Source organism: Dicentrarchus labrax, unplaced genomic scaffold (assembly GCF_905237075.1).
Source record: "Dicentrarchus labrax unplaced genomic scaffold, dlabrax2021, whole genome shotgun sequence".
Taxonomy (NCBI): domain Eukaryota; kingdom Metazoa; phylum Chordata; class Actinopteri; family Moronidae; genus Dicentrarchus; species Dicentrarchus labrax.
Genome location: NW_026136705.1, coordinates 17549516 through 17572954, shown reverse-complemented (window position 1 = coordinate 17572954; position 23439 = coordinate 17549516). Strand labels below are relative to the sequence as shown.

Here is a 23439-nt window from a genome sequence, read left to right as displayed (position 1 = left end):
AAAAATAAAAACCTGAAAAAATAAACTGTTATTTATAAAGAATGTCTTTTATTTCTTATGCTTTGAGTTTTTCGGAGAGCTATTTGTGCAATCCTTTTCAGCTTTCCGCCTCTCCACAGGTTTTTTTTTTTCGTGTATATTATGTGTATGTTTAAGTGTGTGTGTGTGTTTAATGATGTAGGCACATTTTATATGTTTTACATTGATTTATTTTTATTGTGCAAAAATAAATAAATAATAATAAAAAGTTCTTTCACTGAGGGGAAATAAAACACATTTCCAAAATAGCTCACAATAGAAATATTCCAATATTTCTGCCATTATTTTGGACAAGATTTGACCTTTTTTCCCGGAAAAGGGAAATGAACTAATTGGTCTTCTTGCTGTTGAGACTCCTACTACCACTTAAACCCTCAGTCTAAGTCTCTAAACTAGCAGAAATTGATATTTTTTGCAGTGTGTCACACACGCCGACCCCCCTCCATGCCTCGCTCCCCCCACTTCGCTTAGCCTCGGGTCTTCGTGATTGGTTCACCTTTCATGTCCGTCAAAGCTGTGTAGGCGGGACTCAAACAATCCACTCGTGTTCGCTGCGCTGTGGATTGTGCGCCACAGCAGACCAAGACCAGGGCAGACAGTTGTACGGCAGCTACAGCATTTACTCTGTTACCGGAGGACGACTGTTCTCAGTCCCTGAGGTTCACTGCTGTTTGTGCAGAGTCCCGTAAACTGAGCCTGTACCTTAACGCTGGCGCATCCCTGAAAATACCCAGAATATTGTTTTTTTAAGGAACATTTCGCGAAGTCGGTTGTGATAATCCCCCTTTTTATTTTACCAAGAGACGCACAAAAGACGCACTCCCAAGTCCACCTGGATAGCTGACAAAGCCGTCCGGTCCGGTTCGAGGTCCAGTGGGGAGAGACGGCGAGGAGAAGTTAGCGCGGAAGGCAAGAGCAAGAAAGAGAGGAAGACAGGATGAATCTCAAGAGTCATTTGATTTTCACCCTCTACACTATTTATGGGATTCTTCTCAAAGGTGAGCCTGGGACGGGTGGTGCGTACGTGCGCGCGCGTATATGTGTTATGTGCGTTGTGTGTGTGTTTACGCGCGCATCATGTTACAGGCCAACAGCAGGGCAGGGTAGAGAACGCGCGGTCACACGCGGGTCTTGGCGGAACGATGCTGGGCTCTCTCTCTCTCTCTCTCTCTCTCTCTCTCTCTCACACACACACACACACAGGGTTTCTCATTCTCATGTACATGTGTGTCAGTGCCTGCGCGCGTGTGCGTACGTGCGTTGAAGGTACGCCCGCATGTAAATGTGCGTGATGTGAGACAACTAGAGGCGAGAGACAGAGAGAGCTTGTCCTGTAACGTTCGGGATCACTCTTGGATGTTAATGTCCAGGAATGAGGGGAATCCTATTTTCATAATTGCATGGTCAGGACACGACCTCAGCACCATGCAGACTAGTGCGCCTCCTGCGTCTGTACAACCTCGTGCGTGAGGGGATATGAGAAAAAAAATGAGCCCGCTAGGCAGACACACCTCACCGTGAAGTAACCAACTCCCGCGGTTGTTTTTTGACTTGCAGCACTTGGATGAGTCACGGAGACACTGGCAGCGTTTTTACGCACCGAACTGCTTGATGCTGCTGATTACAGCAGCTTTAGACGCTTACAGACATGCAGGGCGTTTTGCTTTCCAGATTTGTTGTTGTATTGTTTTCTTTCATGATTTTGACTTGTGTTTCTTCTGCACAGGTGTGGCGTCTGTGATAGTACCACAACTCCGCTGTGTAGTGTCCCTGCATTTCGGTTTTTAAAGAAGGCAATTGTCAAGAACCTCAAGCGAGTTGTAGGAACAGGCCTGATGGGACATGTTTCTCCTTAAATTCTTAAAAGTTCATTTTCCGGTATGATAGCTGAGAATGTTATGGTCAGATTAAGCCTCATAAAACCGACATTTACTGCACTGTGCCAGGGATTTCTGTGCTTCTATTTTTCAAGATGGATATCAATTTGGCGAGGGCTGAACTCGACTGACTGTAAATATTATTCCGATCTGGAGAGTATTTGTGATGATTACACGATGAAAAGCTGCCTGATGTTTAGGCCACAGATCACGTGACTGTAAACACCAGAAGGTGACATTGGGGGTCAAGGTCACAGTCAATTGCGCGTGCCTGTTTGTGAGAGGGCTCAGTGCATTTTATAGGCACGCATTAAAGTAGAACTGGAAGAGATAAATAACAGTAAAATCTCATTAAATGAAATTAAAATGGGAATAAAAGCTTGAGAAACAGTGCCACCATGCAGAACTTTTTAGATTTCTTTATGCTCACATTTCTATTGTATAGTGTTTTAAATAGATACATTTATAACAATGTAACAACAGAGTAGGATCTGGTCCAATGCAGCATAGAACAGACAAAAAGTTCTGGGCTTGTCAGAACAGTCACTTGATGGTTATGATCAGTGGATTAAGTATGATTTATTATACCTAAAGTTGGAATTTGACCACCATTTGGGTTCATATCAGGATCCAATTTTAAAAATACGTGGCATACTTGATACAGAAGCTGCTTCAGCACTTTTGTTTTAGCTGTGTGGAATAATTCTTCTTTCAGAATATTTCCACTTTTAACAAATCTGATAAGAAGTAGCATGAGCACAACCCAGTGGTTTTTTAATGTGGTAATTTCTCAGTACACTTAAACACAGTGTAGAAAAAGACGTTAAGTACTGGATGGCATCCAAGGAAGTATAACAAAATTCACCATTTATGTGAGAAGTTAAAGAGGGAACAACTCTTTCTGATTTTCTGGACTGGTACACACTGTACAACAGTGGCAGGAGGGTGATGGATTTACTCCGAAACAACTGTCAGTCTAACAGCAGGGCCGCATATGCCACACTGAGCTTCAGTTTTGTGATATAAAGTCCACTTTATCCCTCTAAAATCATATCAAGATGTATTTAAAGCACTGGAAAACAAATTTATTAACATGAAAGCCTTGACTTTAATCGCTGTTTTCCACACGAGTGAACGAGAAATCCCAAATGAGAGATCATTTGTGCCTGATTCCCTTGATCATTTGTTGTTGTCTCTTTGAAGTGCATGTGTGTGTGCATATGAGAGAGAGAGAGAGAGAGAGAGAGAGCAGTCCTTCCTTAATAACCAGACATGATTAAGGCCATTCTTGACTTAATGAATTGGTATGTAATGAGGTATCTTAGGGTATCTGGTGTATCTGACAGCTCACACTGCAGCATTTATTGACGTTCCCCAGCCTTCCTTTTTCCTCTTTATTCTCCTAAGGGCGGCACACTCATTATGAGTTTGCGTTGTGTGTGTGCATGCATGCTTGTGTGTGTATTTGCATATATTCTTGCCAACGTGTGCCCTGTTTGTATAGCTTATATTTAAAGAGGCCTGAGCAACAGCGGAGCTCATGTCAGGATCATTTCCCTCACCACACACACACACACACACACACACACACACACACACACGCATCAGTCTCTTTCTCTCTCTTCCTCTCGCTCCCTAACCCTGAAGAGGATAATGCTAGGGCTGCTTGATTTGAACAGTCATCTCTCAGTGCAAGACCTATTATTGTATAGGTTCCACACAGCAGGCAGGTCAGCCTCCTCCTGAATGAAGTCTATCTAGCTGAAGCCATATCCATGCACTCTGCAAATGACAGCTGTTTCAGCCCCTCTGGCCCGCTGCCTGCTGGTATCAAGACATCCAGAGATACTGCATCTCTGTCACCGACAAGACCTGCTTGGTATATAGTGTGAATGTGAAGTGTTGTGATGGAGGTTGTTGTTTACCAACAGCCCGAGTTGTTAACATATTATCCAGTGTGTCTCATGTGCCCGTGCCGGAGCCAGAGAAAACAGCCTGTTATGCAAATGGGGCCTCTTACGTAAGAGCTTGGGGCTGAGCGGCAGGCGAGGGGAGATAGAGGCAGAGAGCGTCAGAGAAAGAGGGAGATGTTCTAGAATAGAGGAGTTGATGTAAGAGTAATGTGGGAGGAGAGGTGTGGAGGAGGAATGTGCAATCTCCTCTGCTAAAGTGTGTGATGTGTGCGCTGGTTGTTGTTTGCTGTTTGAATGCCTGTTTATCTCCGCTGCACTGTCTGTTTCCTGTCGCTCTGCCTGCCTGGTAGTCTGTCTGTTTTGAACTCTGATCTCGCTAGCCTAAATACAAACCCCCGCTGAGGGATATGTTTATCCCCGCAGCGAGTCTAAGCTGCTGAAGGCTGACCCTCCATCCCTCTGCATTTCCGTCCATTCCTCCCTCGCTTCATCCTCCCATCCTGGTGTGGAGCTTTGTACCACAACAGCGTGGGAAAGCTTCTGATAACAAGCGGCCTTGTGTGTGTGTTTGCAGAGCAACTGATTACACAGGAGAAACAAGATGTTCTCTCTTTCTTGCTCGCTTGCACTCTCCCTCCTGCTTCTGTGTATTTGCGAGTGTGTTCATTTTCACGGCCATGCTTTGACGGGTAGAACATGTGAGGTGCTCTGTACCTTATACCGATGCCATGAAGCTTCAATGCTGAGAATCCTCAGTAGAGCAGCACTGGCTCAATGTGCATCAGACAGACACACACACATACACACACGGAGCTCCACTGTGGATTCATTGCTGCTCTGCCAAGGGATTTCCCATGATCAAAGCCAGTCTTTTGTTAGTCCAGGTGTTAAAAAAGTTAAAACAGAAAGGAGGAGGAGGCTGGAGGGGAATGTGGTAGGATTCGGAGCTTACACGCTCCTCATGGCAGAGCAGGAAATGTGCCTCTCCAGAAAGGGCTCCAGAAACACTTGCAGTGAACCTGCCACCTGTTCCAACTCTTTCTCATAATAGTAAACAAGTGTATTTGGAGCAGGTTTTGCCTGGAAATGTACAACTATGACAAGTTAAATACAGACGCTTTTTCAGTGTGTTTAGACATAGGGATAAAAGAAGATATGAAGAGACAGCAGGTCATTGTTAAGCTGAATACACACGTAGTCACAGGTGGTAAAAATGGAACCTAGCAGAGAGTTAACAAGTTTTGAGCTTAATGCTAATGTGCTCCCATGAACAGAGCACAAACCAATAGCTAAGCCTGTGAAAATCTCCAAGGCTTTTATGAGCCTGCAAAATAGGATGCACCCACACCGAATGACGCAGCACAGACTGCAATGCCAGCCAGATGAGGCATCATTGTTTTATTATACTGTCATAATATATGGAAAGGTGAAAAATATTTTACCAATCACATATTCCCTTCAAAACATAAAAAACAGCTAAAATTAATATTAGAGGTCTACTCTTTCTTTGTCATCTATGCAACCTCAGAAAAAATCTGCCAAATCTGATCTGAGCCTGAAAACACTGATATGAAGACTCTGTCTTCTGAGAATAGGACCTTAAGGTATATCAGCTTCGGAGGTTTCATACATAACTTGCAGGTTTTCAGCTCACCCAATTGTATTGACACGCACCCGCACACACACACACACACACACACACACCCTGAGCTTTAAAGCAGACATTCAGTTTACTGAAAATAGAATAAATAATTGGCAGTGGGGGGGCAATGACGCACCATCACGGGTGGTTGTGTTAATCACTGCACATTTAAAGCATACAATAAAAAAAACATCTATAATTATGTTGTCAGGCTTAAATTCAAGAGCGTGTCACATTTATAAGAATGATATAATATAATTATAAGTTTAATTCGAATAAATAGCATATTATTTTAGCCAATGATGCTGTGTGCTAATGGCTTCCTGGTCCTGAATCCTGATTCTCATTTTGGCATCAAGGCTGCGTTTCTTAGGTAGGGTGTCATTTAAAGCCAGCTCAAAGTAAAGGAGGGAGGGATCAAATGTAGCCTCCCATGGAGAACAGTGAGAATGCAAACCCACAGGTGGATTCGCTGCAACAGCAGCAGCAGCAGACAGCGAGTTTGCACCCTAAATAGACCTCCCAGTAGGTGCAAGAAGCATGCAAGCTCAACTAACATATCAGCTGACTGTGCTTTTCTTCAAAGTGAACATGTAGCTATTTATATCAGAGTATGACCTAATGTGCATTTATCGATGTGGGACTTAATAATAAATCGTAATGTTGCAGTCAAAGCACATCTTATCTGATGTTCAAATGTAGAACCAAATAAAACACCATTACAGTTACAAAAAGGATGCTGGAGGTTGCATAAGGTGTTCATTTTTTTTAGAAGTGGTCAACACTATGAACTATGGCACTGATTTGATATGATGCATCATTCTCATAGAGTAACTTCTTAGTATTTTGGTCAATTTATCCTCTACGTCTTGATTGACAAGCAAACATCTGGGATGTTTGGCTTCTTTGGTTTGAGCCAGACTTCAGTGATTAAATATAATCTAATTAATCGGGAAAGACATAGATTGTGTTATTGGGTGCGAGTGTGTGTCGGTCTGTGTGTACCCGTGCATGCATATGTGATGTCTGTATTAGCATTGAATTCCAAAGGATTAGCAAGTGGCTAATCTGAGGCTCCAGTCTTTGACAAGCCATGTGTCACTAATCTCAAACACTCTGGAATAAAGAGAGACAAACACAATCACCTTTTTGGATTAAAACTCTCCATGCAGAGGGGGCTGTAATCTTTCACTCAAACCAGGAAAGGGTAAAAGAAGGTTCAAACTGAGGAAAATTAGAAATTAAAGAAAAGACAAGATAATTACTTTAGTTCCCGCCTTGCATAGCCTACTATAAGCACGCAAATGAAGTGGGTTGATTTACCATGCACTTTCAGTTTAACCTAATGTGCTCCACAAGTTCATGTATTGTCCCCCCTCTTAACAACTCTTAGCCAAGATAATGTTCTTTTTATGTTATGTGGCCTTTCATCTGACAGCTTCTTTTCATACAATTCCCCAAGGGCCAGAGTCTGGAGACTTGGTAGTACATGTTACAGTAATCATTTTCTTCAACAGAGATAAAGATATGGACAGCCGTGACTCTGCCTACTCCCTCAGCTCCCCTGCCCCAACTCTGATATTGTTTGGGGACTCTGTGTCTGTTCTTGACAGAAATGAATTCAGCCAAAGCAAAGTAAGCCCATATTGTGTACAGAAACACTCTTACACACAGAGCCATTTTGTGTGTGTGTGTGTGTGTGTGTACAGCAAAAACATACACACCCGCACTAATACACATGCACAAAAAAACCCAGAGGTGTAAAGACATCGCAGTGAGAAAACTGCAGACAAATGTTGTGTTTTCAGGGGCTATTTTTGCTGGACTAAACATGGACTGAAGCTTAGAAATTGTGGCATTTCACTTTATCTCTGCTGTGTATTTATGACCCAGATTCAGAGATAACTTCCTCTTTCTACACACACACACACACACACACACACACACACACACACACACACACACACACATTTTTCAGTCAAATCATGGTTGACAGGAAGAGTAAACTCACTGGGAATATGTTTCAAAAGGTTGGAGGTAGAGCAAAAAAAAAAAAAAAAAAGGACAGGGAAGGGAGAGACACAACCGCTCTCTCCTGGCCCCACAATTTTGGTAGGAACATCCCAAAAAATACCTCCTCTTCTCACCATGATTGTCTGTATAGCCAGAGGTCCATCAAATAGTCCAGTCACTTCATAAACAGGAAATGAATCCATCTCCACAGAAATTCCTGCAGGTGCTCCCCCAGTCACTATTCTTATGATTCCAAATCACCACGGCTATTCCATAAAGTAATCCCTAAGATGAGTTGCATCCAACTTTAATGACAGTGATCATTTCCTCCTGATGGCTATTACCCATTTCTAATGGACACTCATACTTGTTCATTTCTCATTGCTATAATTTTGTTTTAATCAGCTTCAAAATGCAGCTGCATTAGCAATCTGCATAAGTTATTCCATGTGTATGCTGCATTTCAATGTTATTGTTCTTTAATTCCATGCAAAACAGTGCTCAATTGCCTAACTACTACTTATACAATAACAATATGAAGTTATGTCATGATACTAATTGAAAAGCAGGATTTACTACATCCACAAATACACATCTAGGCACTTGTTTTAGCATTGTGCTCTCAAAGGAAGTCTAGAAGTAGCTAAAGCTAATTGAAATATAATTCCCCAAAGACACATGTTCATGTTAATTGACTTTCTGTGTGTGCCTGTGTTTGTGTGTATGTGCACTTGAGTGTGTATGCCTGTATGTTTTTGTATTCGTATTCGCCAGAAGTCACTTTATAGTCCCTTGTCTAATCATCAGCTTGAGGGTCCCCCCACATCTTAATTCGGTGTTTGAAAGCTATTAGACACTCTTTTGCACAAGCACCATTTCTATACACATCTATTATGCAGTTAGAATCCACTGATGTTGTCTTAAACTCAAACTGAACTGGCCCTTCCATTGTGGTTGGTGCACACGGTAAATCAAAGCACTTTTTACCACTGTATTGTTTTAGCTCTTATATTTCAGGCAAGTGGTAATGTGCAGAACCGTGGGGCTTTAGAAGGGAGCAAATGGAGGATCTTTGCAAGACTCTCTCTGTGTGCAGGTTTCTGTGTGAAACTAGAGATATATTTAAAGCCTGTAATTAACTGATTAGTTTTGAGAACTACAGGTGTGAAATTTCATCCAGATGAAAAGGTTTTACACCCATTCCCGTGTTAACAGACATGCACACACACAAGTATATATGTGTGTATAACTATATCCATCTATCTATGTATATTAGTGCTGTCAGTTAAACTCGTTATTAACGGCGTTAACGCAAACCCATTTTAACGGCGTCAATTTTTGAGATTAACGTTTGTTTAACTTTGCAGTTTTTTTCACATGCTGTTGCAACAACTAGTAACGTTAGAAAAACTACAACACCACACCGGATCTAGCTAGACCGGAAACAAAACAACAGGCACGCGGCACACACTTGTTTAAGAGTAGTAGACATTACGTTTTGAGTGGATGGCGAGCGCGAGACGCCGACATGGATGCCAATAATATTCTGAATGGAAAGTTTACTTTTAAAAAGTTGCCAAATGGTTCCATTGACAAGACCAAAGTGAGCTGTGTGTTTTGTCGTTGTGAACTGAGCTATCATCGCAGCACGTCCAGTCTGAAATACCACTTGATGGCAAAGCACACAGCTGATACGAATTCTCCGCCCCCTCGTCAAAGCCAGGCGACAATGGATGATTTTTCAATAAAAACAACATTTGCACAAAGCAAGCCGATCCACTTTTCAATGTTGATAAGAGCATTAAAATGAGAAAAACTAATGGGACAAAAAGAAATCAAGGGACATTTAGAATAGATAAAAATGTGCGATTAATTGCGATTAATTGCGAGTTAACTATGACATTAATGCGATTAATCACGATTAAATATTTTAATCGTTTGACAGCACTAATATATATATATATCTGTATGTATACATACATAAAACCTTTAGCATGCTTATACTGTGTGTAATACAGTAAAAACGCTGACCTTAATGTGTGTCTTGCCATTATATTCCTCCAAATGACTCCTGTCATTCTGTCAGTTGTGCCTAGTATCGTCTATATTCTTTCTACCAGTATGGATCCAGTTTCTAATTCTAAAATCTTATATCGGCAAGTAAGTTTGGAGTCTGGCCTCTCTCTGCAGAGATTGCTCCAGGCCTGTTGTAGAGGGGAGGGAAGATGGAGTCAAGTGAGACAATTTATAACAGTTAAAAACCAAATGAACTGAGACCCTTGGCTTGGGTGAGCGAGCGGCAGCATACATAATGCGCCTTAGGGATTTCTTCTCCCCACTCATTGTGCTGTGCAGTGCGTGTGTGTGTGTGTGTGTGTGTGTGTGTGTGTGTGCGTCCAAGCTAGCAAACACATAGCACACAGAAACACAGCCCCCTCCACCATCTGTCTCTGTTTGCCACATTGCAAATCCATTATATGCTACACAACATTATTCCCCCCATCCTAAGTGGCACACACCCCTGAGCTTACTTCCACTATCCTACTCAGTGGAACGGTGACAATTTGCTACCACATACACATCTTTGTTAAAGATGCTATGGCATGTTTCCAGCTGGATTTTAATACATATTTTCATGCTCCATTTGCATTTTTTGTAAGTTGGTGTTTAGCATTGATGCTTTGAGACTTTACAAGCCTGTTTGCTTGTTCCTGCTGTTTCATGTGGGAATTTGTATGATAAGATATGTTCAACTGGTCTGTGTGACACTGGACTTTAATAATCCTCCTCCAGAATTATTAATTCTTGCATCTTGGCAGAGAGATTTAACACATGTACACACACACTGCATGAATCTGGCTAAGGGTTGGCTCAGTAGTTTTATAGCTAACTCATCTCCAGTTCTAATCAAAAAGCTTCCCCAGCCCCGAACCTCCTGCTGAGGAAACAAAGAAGTTATTATGTTTTTAAATGGTCTCCAATTATGGGTAATTTCACCGCCTATCTTAAAGCTATTTGCTTTTCTCTCACTTTGCTCCAGTTGGGTAGAACAAGCATTATGCTTTGCAAAAACAACAAATAGACAAGTTAGACATACAGCAGATGCATTCTTTGGGGAAACAGAATGGTCTGCCTTTCTTTGCACTCCCTCTCTGTCTCTCCTCTTCTCATATCATTAAAAATGGGGAGACACAGTTAACTCAATTCCTCCTTTATCTTCCTCATTAGTGTTTGTCTCACAGTGCACTCAATTACTCAGTCCATCACTCTCCTATACCCACAAGTCAAAAGCTTCCACTGGCTGAAGTGAGTCAAAATTCTCATGTAGTTAGAATCCAGAAAAACCCAACAGTGAGTTCATGTGCTTTTCAATCCACGAGGTGGGGTTTCACAGTGCTGCTTGTGTACTGTTTTAAAGAGTATAGTCCGGTCAGTTGCTACATTTCATACCGCTAGTCAGAGCTGCTATGCCATTTTGTTGTTTTAAATGTTAATCTTTGGCCCACGTGGGAAGTGAACTAAGCACAGCTGGATTCATTTTGACTGGCTGTATGTTCTGGCTTTTTGGCAGCAGTCATTTATTTTTGGATTATATGACATTTCAATAATAACAGCTTCTTTCACTGGGGAAATTGTCAACATAATTGTTATTGCTTCTGGTAGCATTCTTGTAACAGCTTATTTAAACTTGCTATTTCATATCCAAATAAGAGGAGTAAAAGACTGTCTTAACATGAACTGACCTGCACAAAATGTGGAATAAAAGGTCAAAAATTAAAATGAATCAGAAGTAAAAGTCTTAAGAAGTTTCTGAAATAATTTTCTATTGCTCATAAACCCATTTATGCACCTGAATTAAGTAACTGAGAGTTTTTTATTTATTTTTTATTTTATTTTTATGAAACAGAATGTGTTTTACAGTATGACATTCTCTTTTTGGAAATGCATATTTCCCTTTCCTGCTACTTTCTTATCACCCTTTGCAAATTCATGCTATGGTTACAATGCCAGACCAGTTTGCCAACATGCTAATGCTGCTGTATGTGTATCCAGTTCAAATGGACCAGCTAATGCTAATCTCTGCTAATCCTCTGAGAAGCACCCTCAGAGCAACATTATTATGCTACTCTGTAGTTGAGATGTGTAGGAGAGGGGACAACAGAATGGTGAATTGAGATATCAGCATAGCAAATATTAAATCATAACAGCTGACATATACAAATCCTCACACCAGGGGTCACCTTCCAGTGCCCGCTTCTCCCGACACACACACACACACACACACACACACACACACACACACACACACACACACACACACACACACACACACACACAAGATATGACATGAACTATTACTGAAGAGATAGGCCCAAAATCTCCCTGCATGGTAGTAATAATGGGACAGTGTTAACCACAGTTGCACTGAACTGGTAAATGGTAGCCTACTCTCCAGGACTAAGAGCTGATCCTAAGCCCTTGTTGTAATGCACTGGTCGCCCTAATCCCAACCTTATTAAAAGTGAGCCTCTAACCATAAAAGAAGCCAGTATCTTACTGTAGTACTTCCTCAATACAGCTGGTCCCAGTTCAGTCTGTTTGAGTGGAGCTGACCCTAACGTGACATAATCCGGGAGCCACCTTTCACCCTCATAGGCATTATGACTGCAGAGTTGCATTTTGAGTTTCTAATGAATCTGATGGCCTTTATTAAAAAAAACAACCAAGCTGAATTCTAAGAAACATGTGGTGTGTAAACAGTGCAGAATCCAGAAATAATAACATTGGCTATATCTGAGATTTACTGTTGGATGTGGATCATTCCCATATTCATACACAATTGCAGTGCAATGGGAAACCCTGCAACACAGAGGGTAGTGCTCTGTGTCAAAACTGTGTCAAATTTGACTTTAATATGAAATAAGTTTTCTGTCAGCAGTAAATTTACACCATTTAAACTACATGTTCTTATCCATGTTCTTACGGCGAATATATAGTGATGACAATGTGTTTCTTATCTGCAATCTTTAATAAAAAGCTGTAGTTTTGATATATTTTCCTGGAAGGCTAGTGTAGGCCTTGATGTCCGCTTATGTCCTACTTCATGCAGCTCTACTTGTACGTAAAAATGAAATTTATCAGTAAAAGATGATTGTTAAATTGATCAATTGCTGTCTTGCCCTCTTCTCTCATAAACACGTGGTTCTGTCATGCTATTTGACTGGGGGCATGTGCTGATTCTAGCACTTATTTTTCGCACTTTTGGGTTCATTATGTCTACAAAGAGATATTGCTGCATAATCACTGACATTATGGTGCATTACATCTGTGCACAGTGATGCACAGTAAGGTGCCGTTTGAAACAGAAGTGTCGTTAATTTAAGAAAAGAGCAAGAAACGCCACGGACTACTGCTTAATGTATTTGTAAAGCAGCTAAGTAGACATTTATTTGCTAATTTGTATCAAATTAGGCCTTTTAAAGTATGACGGTATACCAAACAGAAATATTGCTTGAACTGCTTGCAGTGCTTTCATCCTCTTCCAGCTTGATTAGAAAACTTAATAGCATAATCCCTGAAGTCTCAGCAGTTCTCCTGTTATACAGTGGGTACTTGTCATTCAAAGGAGACCACATTTGATAGAAGAGATAACAGAGAAGAGAAAAGTAGGAGGAAAAAAAGCACAAGCAGACAAAGACAGAAGAAGATGAACCAGGGGAAGGTGATGGGTTGTTTTTGAGATGTTATGTGAGTATATATTGTGTCTGTGGCTTGGCTGGGATCCTGAGTGACATGTAACTGGCTACTGCTGTGCCAGTGCTCTCTTAAAGCCTCACTGTGATATGATGAGATGAGACAGGGATGAGGGTAACAGCAAAACATTCTGTGTGTGTGTGTGTGTGTGTGTGTGTGTGTGTGTGTGTGTGTGTGTGTGTGTGTGTGTCATAAATGGGTCGAGGGTGAGGGGGATGAAAGAATTAGAGGGCTGTGGGGGTAACAGGATGGATGGGGGAGAACAGAGAAATTCCCACATCACATCTGCTCCTCTAATATATACAGTAAGGAATTTAGAGCAGAGACAGATTAAACCAGGAGAATTTGAGAAAAAAAAATAAATAAAAAAAAAAAAAAAAAGACGGTTCGGTGGGGAGAAAATAACAGAGCCAAAAAAAGAACTGCAGCCATGCATGAGGTATTCAGGAAATGAGCCTTGACATAGCTTCAATCTTGTGCTCAAACACCTAAACTTGTGCACACTATCTCACAAATGCAAAATGGTATATGCAGACATGAGTTTGAACTATTTATTATGCATGTAGAAACAATCAGAGAGATAAACAGTAACATTGAAGAGGTGATGTTTTATAAGGTCCATTTCATTTTTCTCTTTGAGAAGCATCTCAGTGAACACAATATAAATGGTTGGTTCATATGTTTTTTCTCTTTCCTTTCTCTGCATGTCTGTCCTTCCACTCCTCCACTCTCTCTCCTTCCTATCTGGATGTTTTATTTCTCCCTTACCCTCGACACCTCACTCTCCAGCGTCACCCGGGGCTTTCATCTTGGCAGGGTGCTCCCTTTATGAGAATACTCCAATTGGCAGACAAGCGCCCTTGTCAGACACCATTCATTGCACTTGCATAGATATGAAAAGTGTTTTAACAAGCACCACTGAGTTTTGCGGTGCAGCGGAAACTGCATACCAATGGCAATGCAGATCCTGTGACCAAATTAAAGAGGCAGAGAAGTTTGGAGACAGTTATGTTGATGTCCTTGTCAGACATTAAAGTTTTACTGCAGCAGCCCCAAGGTAGTGAGTAAAGTTTGCTTTGCTTTGCTGATATCCGTGGAGAATTTGGACGAAATGCAGCAGTGAAGTTAACTGAACTGAATGTGATTTACTTGCATTAAATTTAGTAAAATATACATCCATTTAATCTTAGTTGTCACATCAATGACTTCCATTTACTATTAAGGCACTTACTGTATAATTAGGTATATTAATACCTAGGTTCTGATTTTCCTTGATGAAATCTGCATAGATTTGTGTCCAGAAACTAATAGGCCAGAGAAAGAGAGAGGCACAGTAGGCATTTATCCGTCAGATGAATGGCTGTTAGATGCGATGTCTGGACAGAAACAACCTGTGGGAGTTGATGACGTACCCTTGTAAATTAAGAGTGTGCTGGGAGGTCAGTCCAAGAAGGTTTTTTGATAGATACATCACTACTGCAGAGGATATATATGGTTCGGTGGTTGGTGGGGTCAGAATAAGGAGGTGTTGAAAGAGGTGTCTGGCCTGGGAGAAAGATAAAAGAAGGAAGAAAAATACACAAATAAGAGGGGATGGATGACTGCGTTAAAAAATGCACTTTCACTGGTTCAGAAATATTTTGGATCCTCTTTGTAAGTTATGAAAAGCTATCAGACTGGGGGTGACATGGTGGTGAAATGTCCCTCCCAGCTTGCCAATTTGACTGCAGTCAATTGATTGAATTGCTTCTGTTTTTCACCTGGTCCTTTTTCCTTTTGTTCCTGTACTTTTTAACATTAAAGCGATAAACTTTCATTTTTTGTTGATTCTTGTTGCCCCCGTGGACAAAAGCAGTAGTTGTTTATTGCCTTGTTTGATTGATTTGAAGATGAATCTGACTGAAGGCCGGCATTATGAGAATAACTAAACACAACTAACCAGTCTTCTCGCGGACGGTCTCGTTTGTTAATGTAGGTCGTATAGAGGCATCAGTATTCATATCTGACTTTCATAACCATTTCAAAACTTGTAGTATGCTAAATTGATGAATCTGCAACCAGAGGACCTGTGAAGCTCTATACAGCACTATTAAATTTGACAATCTGTGAATCAGTTGTCTGACTGTCTTTAACAAAGGCCTATATATAATACTGCATGACTTTTTTTAATAATATACATGAAGCAAATAATCCTTCGCCATTTATGTGATGCTGCACACTGACAATTCTAATCCCAGTAAGCCTTGATACACCATGAATTGATCATTAGTGACTCGCCATTATTGCATCCATTCCCCCACTTTGGAGCAGTCATGTTCACAGGAAGTCTTGAAAATATGAAAAAGGCAGGAATGAGAGAAAAATGGCATTTGACGGCTGTAAGTGTCTGTCATATCATTATGTTGCTCCAGTTCTATTTTTGTTCTCTTTCCTGGTCAAAATATGTGAATGGAATTTAGGAAACTCTATCCTTAAAGTAGCTTAATCTTCTGCAGAGAGCTATAGCAGAGAACCTAAATGGCTTAAAAGGAGGTGATGTCATCATAACTGAGTGTTCTACACCCATCGTACAATGATCTAAGCCACAAGGATACTGTCTCTGAAAATATATAAAGTGCCGGCTTTATAGACCATGACATATAATTTCCTCTCTTCAGAACGATTGGTACAGTGCTCTGTTTCCATCAGAATGCACCCAGGCTGTTCTGATGAAACTGTTACACTAGCAGGCTTCGTTCTTTTTGTTTCACTCTCCGTGTCCTTTATACTCGCTCTGTCTATCCCCGGATGAAGTGAGACTTCAGCTTTATATCAGTGCTATAGGGCAATTCAGCTGCATAAAGGTTATGTGCATCCAAATGACATATGCTGCGACTGTCAGAAGGCTTAGATCATTTCTGACCTAAGCAGCATCAGTGTCTTGTCCTTTATAATGTTTAGGATATACTCTCAATTTCCCCAATGGTGTCAAGACATGGTTGTGAATGAAATGTGGAAGTGACTTTTGGATGCAACGTCTTCCTCTAGTTGATCTTCATTTGACGGGTTAATGGATTTGATTTGGAACGGGATTTCCTGGGGAGCTTGTTAAACGCGACCTGGAGTTGTACCCTAATCTGAGGGCTGCCTATTGATGAATGCAGGTGGGGGGGGGGTTAACAGCAACATAATACTGACATCTGGTTAACGCAAGAGGATTGGTTAAGGTGTGGAGAAATCTAATTGGTTGAGAATAAATAGTTGGCACACCAAAAGTCAGTGTGGAAAATCCATGAATACAGTCTTTGTGATTAAACTTTTGCTAACCTTCGCTTGTCCCATACTGAAAATCAATCCATAGATAATCACTTAAGCCTGTATCAAATTAAAATAAAATACCAATTTAATTTAGAAGACAGAAAAAGTTGCCTATTTAGTCAATTTATAGTTTTCACATGACGTCAATGGAACGCCCAATTGAAGGGAACAACAAGGCTTTATTCTGCTGCCCGCCAGCTAACTTAAGTAGTGATTTCCGATACAGACCAAGTTTGTTTAGCCAAAATGCTGGATAGTTGTGTGATCAGACACACTAGTAGACAAGGAGACAGGTCTGGGTTGTGCTTCTACAGGATAAAACCTTCTTTGTAATCTGTCTCGTTTTATCGCTGTCTGGAGGGAGTTTCTCTCTCCAGTGTTTGGTGTTTCAGTTACCTGAATGAACTGTCTGTATTTTGCTGACTGTTTATTGTCGTCATCTCTACATCTTTTTCGTGGATAACATTATGAAATTACTTTTATTGGCTTTATATTTGCAGGGCTTTTGTTGCATTTGCAGTGGTGTGTAGAGTGTGGTTGTGTCGGATCTCTACCACTGTCTCTCCTCCACTGCGGGGTTTCACCACTGGCGGGGCTGCCTCTGCTCTCTCTCTCACACAAACACAGCTCAGACTGGAGAGGCAGACAGCGGAGAGAGTTGACGATGGCTGCACCGTGTCTGAAGGCTTTGTAAAAAGTAAGAGTAAAAACAGCTGTGGGACTGCTGATGTAAAATAACAAATCGGATCAATAAAGCTCAATATAGCCGGTACTGATCAGTTAAAAAAAATGCCTTGATCGGCATCGACACAGATCTTTGAGATTGGATCGGGACATTCCTAGTCTGTACTTTTGTATGCTTTCATTCTGGTGGCAGTGTAAGGGGAGGGGTTGAGGAAGAGAGATGTCAACATCACCAAACTGGAGCTCGGCAGGGACCTAGCTGTTTTTAGTGATTTAAATACTGCCGCGGGTGATGTATATGGATCACAAGTGCCCAAAAAATGCAGTTTGTTCACGTATCTTTGTTTTTCTTCTTTTGAGAAGTGACATAAATATTCATGGCCTGAAATAAATGGATAATTCACATGCCTCTTTTGCAGTTCTATGGAGTGTCCAGTGTAGATTGCCATATTGGAACATCGTTTTGCCCTCCAGTGCTCCGTACCAGTCACGTGATTGAAAACTATGAATAAAACATTCAATCTTAGGGCACAGCGTTGCTTATTTGTTGTAATATAAAAATTTAATGGCCTTAAATGTAGAAGAACAAAAAAAACATATAAAATGGCTAAACAAGGGCTGGGGGTTCCACCTCCGTACTACCTAGCAGAGCAGGAAGAAGCACTCAGATTTTGTACTGACGTAAAGGAAGCAATAACACAGTATAAAAATACTCCTGGCTTACAATTATTGATGCCTTAATGTGTAACCATTGTGTAAATGTTGAAGCTGGTAAAGCTGGAGTATTTTGGGCTTTTGACTGTTGACTGTAAAGGCCACTTAATGATAAAAAAGCACATTGAACAGGGATGGACACTGCACAGGACACAAAATGATCCGACTCTTAAGAGCCATGTTAATTTGGATTTTAACAAGACTCGGTCACACGAGTTTTCTTTCCTGCTGGTGTTAATTAAATCTGCAGGATGTGCTAGCAAGAACAAAAAATTGAGGTGGACAACAAAAAGAGGTCTCACTATTTTCCACTTTCAGTTGTATTGGGATGAAAACGATGCCATTAATTTAACAGAGTGGGACTTAGTGTGCTATTGTGTGCCTCATTGGACTTCATGCCACAGGTGACACAGACACATTTAAGATAATGAGACTGCATAAAATTTTCACACCAGACAATGATGTATATATTGTAAGCTACTGAACAGCTGCAAGGAATCTCAAATCCCTTGCTCTTTCTCTGTGTGTCTATGTGTGTGTGTCTGTTTTGTTTTTGCTCTGTCTCCTGGAGGGGAAACATGACTTGTTTACAGTGTCTGTACCGGCAACTAAATGAAATCACATTTCCCATCAGTCAGTGGGCTAATTGAGGCTAGCTCTTCCATTAGTTGTCTGCTCACATCTTCTTTGTAGGGAGCCAGACCGATCAATGCTCAGCCAGAGAGTTGGATATTTGGGTGCATACACATGCACACCCTTACACACACACACACACACACACACACACACACACACACACACATTCACACACAGCTCAAAGTATATGACATGCAGGTGCAATAATTTTGCATCATTTTCTTTGTTCCATACTGAAAATACAGCTTTATCTCACCCTTGTGTTTTCATTCCAACCAGCCTTTTTTTTTATGTGCAAATGTTTAGCATGCAAATCAAGTAGAAAAATATTTTCACTGCTGTATCAAAAAAAGAAGGTGATACAATCAAGCATAATACTTTCGCTGCTCTGAATGTATGTATTGGAGACTGGGAGAGTTGAGCTGCTCTTCCTTCATCTTTTGTGGTGTAAGAAGGAATCTGGCTGTTCCCACAGACTTGGCAAATCCTGCCTTCCCAAATCCTTTTCTCGGTAATTCTGTTGTCCTGCCAACGGTGAGTGAAAGCGCAGAAGTGCATTATAGACTGGTCATGCATGAGTAACGAGGGGCCCCTCTGAATCTGTGTGTGTGTGTGTGTGTGTGTGTGTGTGTGTGTGTGTGTGTGTGTGTGTGTGTGTGTGTGTGTGTGTGTTTTCTCTATGTTTCTGCCCCATAGAAACCTTGTTATTATGCAGTGGCCCAAAGTGGCCCTCTGCTCTTCAGTTATTGCACATGCACACTCACACCTACACACTATTATATGCACACACAAAAAACTCACCTCAGCATTCATTAGAAACTAGCTTCTGCAGTTCACTGTAATGAATACACCCACACCATCCTTCACGAGCCCCCCCACCCCCCATCCCCCATCCCACCCCACCCCGCGCCTGCATTTTCACGCATAATCCGTCTATAGCAGCGGGGCATTAAAACTGAGTATGATTTCATATGGGAACAGGTTACCGCAAGTTTCTTTCACTGTGGACAAACCAAGCCAAGACAAACCTGACTCTCTCAGTTGAAATCTAATTTTCGACACTCCGGCAAGAGATCATTTTTTGCTGTTGGACGAGGCTGCAGTTCGGATTCAGTGTTGTGAGGATTATGGTGATACATTAGTCCAATCTGTGTTGATCTAGCAAAGCAGGAGATGAACAGCCCGTATGTCAGATTGTCATTTGGATTGGTTTGGGTTTTTATCACGTCTGCTTTGGTCCAGTGTGTCTTGGCGAAGCTTCCGAAAGCTGTACCGTGTTTCATTTTCAACACATTGCCGGTGCCAGTGCAGACAACTGTCATCAGCAGAGGCATGCACCTGCCAATACCTGATTTCAGCCATATAGATATATTTTATAACTCTGAATTAACCTGTCCATGTTTATTTTAATGGCATATTAATACGCACTCTGCAGTAGCTAGAAATAGAAACTACTATTTGAAGGCTCAGTAACCCACTCTCAGCATTTGATTCTTTTGGAACAACAGAAAACTGATTTTCTTTTAACCCGGTTCTGCTCTGTAGCTGTCTTGTCTCCTGCTCCCCCATTCTCCTCACTAACAATGACAAGGTGCAGACATGCATTAACATCATAAGCATTTACTCTGACAGAAATTAAGGCTGCATAACAAGATGAGTCTGAGATGACCTGGCTTTAGCCTTGTGCATGTTGCTGACTGGTGCTGACAGCATCTGGTCACATTAAAGGTTGCTACATGGCATTTCAGTTCCGTGATTTAGAATAGCTTGAGTCTATGAGCAGATATTAACTTTACCTGGATATTATACAGCAACCGATAACCATGCATCCTGCTTTACATATGTGATTTCTCATAAAAACACCCACCAGACAAGCACATACACACACAGGCACACACAGTTCCACATGCACTGTCAGCTACTGGTGTCTGTCTGATCCCAGTCACATGCAGGTCAGATGTAATCAGTGTGGTTCTCACACACACACACACACAGGCGCACACCTTTAACCAAGGTCACGTGTAACGACTTCGGCATGCTGAGGTGTATTTGCTGATGTTGTGTCAAAGTCCTTCTACCACTCACCCCCTTCTTTCCCTATAGCCACGGTTTGTTTTGTGTGTGTGGGTATTGCTCACATGCATGTGTGTAAGCGCTCAGACATGCTGTCATTTTCCCTTGCTACAGGCACAGTTGTGGTTTGGAGGCTGGTATTGTTTGGCTTTCTTTTAGTCACATTCTATTTTTGTTGTGCCTCAAATGCAGCATGACTTATAGCCCACGGCGCAGTATAGTGCAAAGTAACAGAATGCCAGCGCACAGGATTTGTGTCACGTCTTTGTTTATGTTTGTTTATGTGTCTATGTCTCCAATCAATGAAAACTGTTGCACAAGATGTGTAAATAAATGATTCAGTACTAGCAGAAATCTAATGGGTTTATCTCTCTGTCTGTCTCTAAATGTGTTTGTGTGACTGGAAGTGTGTGCCTGACTGTTTGCTTATGTACTGATATGACGTGAAAACTGCTAGTGAATTGTTAAATAATGACCAGTAGTGACAGAGACAGAAGCTTTGAGCCTCTGGATTTGTTGTTTTTCTCAGCCTCTCAGCACGCAGCCAGCTAGAGCCAAAATGGCTCTGCAGGGTCAGCTTTGGCCCCCTGACAGGCTGACGAAGCGAGCGTTGTCTGTCAGGGGCCAGGTCTATTAAATGATCAGAGACTACGTTCCCTTGACGCCGCTCTGGCTGAGAGGCCTCAACTCCCTCCTGGAGGCTAGCCCAGAGGTGTGTGTTTGTGTGCATGCATGCATGCAAAATGTATGTTTGAGCATGTTTGACTTCATTTTCAGTTGCTTTTCTGAAGGTTGTGTTGTATAAAGACCACAATACATTTTGAAAATCCAGTACGCCTAGATTAAATGATACAAAGCACCATCATCCATGCATATGCATCAATGTGTGTGTGGGCTTAACCCACGGGGTGTTGTTCTTTATCTAGTGCTGTAGCCCAGGAGCTAGATTTATTCCTACAGAGTCATTTCAAGCAGGCAGGGTTGTGCAAACTTGTTTGCATGCTGGGAGGCTGAGAGAAAAAATGAATTCAGACCATCAAATACTCAGTTTCTGTCACCACTGGTCATTATTTGACCATTTGCCAACTGTTTCCCATACACAACTATGAAGATACACAGGCACAGAGAATCATAAAGACAAACACTCACACACATATACAGTTTGCTTCTGTTGGATAGTCCTTGTTATGTGGCAGCAGCAGGATGCTGCATTCTGTTAACTGTTGCTTTCATACTGCTCCTTCCTTACAGTTCACCACAGCCATTGTTATTGACAAAACTTAAATAAGCCCTACTGTGCTAGGTTCTAAAAGTGTTTCTCTGGGTGACAACATGTTTTTGAATACAATTGATGCTACCCTGTTTGGCTGTTTTCAGGAAAAGATACTGAATCTGATTTCCAGGAACCTTGAAGTGTAACCAGGAGTGCTATGGATCATGATTGATCAAGCAAGCATGTTGTCACACCTGCAAAAATTCACAGAAGGTGATTTTTTTGGTTTATGTCTACAAGATTTTTTGTGAACAACACATATAATTCATCCTTTAGCATATTTATCAGGGTTTGTAAAGCTTTCAGCTTTGCTACCAGCAACTAATGTTAGATTTTTACCCAATTATGGCTACCCTGCCAGATTTGTTATTTTAAACTGTAGTTTCTATCATGGTGTCATGGTGTGGAAAACCAAACGAGGCTAGAAGTCAGTAATTTTCCTTTATTTATTCATCAAAACCTCTCCCAGCTCCTTATTCTGTACTCCCTTTCTGTCTTTGTTTTGTTTTGTTTTCACCCACTCTGTGTCTTTGTGGTTGGAAACCATGAGTTGCATATGGCAGACAGACAGCTCCAGATTTCATTAAAAAAACATCCACAACAACACTGCATAATGCCATCTCCAGGCCTATTGTGTTGGGTTTGTATCATTGTGTCTGTGTGTACATATATTCTATCTCTCTCACTCTCTTTTTTGACATCTTTTATGATGTCAGTATGACTATCAACAGATCAATTTCACTGTCTATTTTTGCTGAGAACTACGCGTCACGCAAAAAAAGATGCTGAAACTCTAGGTGACGTGCCTCTGCAGCCGCGCATGAGATGTGCTATTCACAAAGGCTGTGCTCTGACCTGTTAACATACCATTTAACCATTTAATTTACTGAACAAAAATGTGAAAAATATAACATAGGTGTGACATATCACATCAGTGAAAATGGTATTGTATTGTATGGATTATCAAAACAAATAAGTGCATAAAGTTAATTAAAGCTATCAAAAGCTTAAACCACTATAGTAGTTTGTGTGTCTGTGTGTGTACATTTATTGTGCATGCTCATGCTTTAGAGTGTCATTAATCAAGTGGAGTATTATTGTTTTCAGCATCTCGCCCAAGTCTACACATTACCATTTTAATGACATTACTCTCCTATTAATCTGCTTACCACACAGCCACTGGTGCAACTTATAAAACTATCAAAGAAGTACTTTGATAAAAAAGAGAAGAAAAAAACAAGGCCATAAAGAGAGAGGGAACAGTAATTAAAAAGCCACTCTAATGAAAGAAAACTCATAAACAAGAAATAGTGGTAAAAGAATGGAAAAAGTGCATATGCTGCAGTCTTGAATTAGACATGCGACAAATAAATGGATGCTTTATACAGCACATAAACACTGAATGTGTGGCAAAACAAAGTCATAGTCAGTGCCTCCAGCCATACCCTCTATAATTGTAACTTAGTGTGTTCCCCAGAGCCTAATCAGATAACTAAATTAAAGCTGCCATCAACATCTTGCAGT

The 23439-nt window shown here is 41.1% G+C and overlaps 1 protein-coding gene across 4 annotated transcripts in view; it reads left to right on the top strand.

The window, feature by feature from the left end:
• The first annotated feature begins 578 nt into the window (after positions 1-578).
• The window catches only part of cadm2a (cell adhesion molecule 2a), a 197651-nt gene continuing 174790 nt past the window's right edge, over positions 579-23439 (top strand). Inside the window, exon 1 of one of the 4 annotated variants that reach the window (XM_051399779.1) lies at positions 579-1037. In XM_051399779.1, coding sequence (XP_051255739.1) covers positions 977-1037 — 61 coding nt within the window. In that variant the 5' untranslated portion in view covers positions 579-976. The remainder of the gene's footprint in view (positions 1038-23439) is intronic. The other 3 variants (XM_051399780.1, XM_051399777.1, XM_051399778.1) reach the window with 3 other exon arrangements.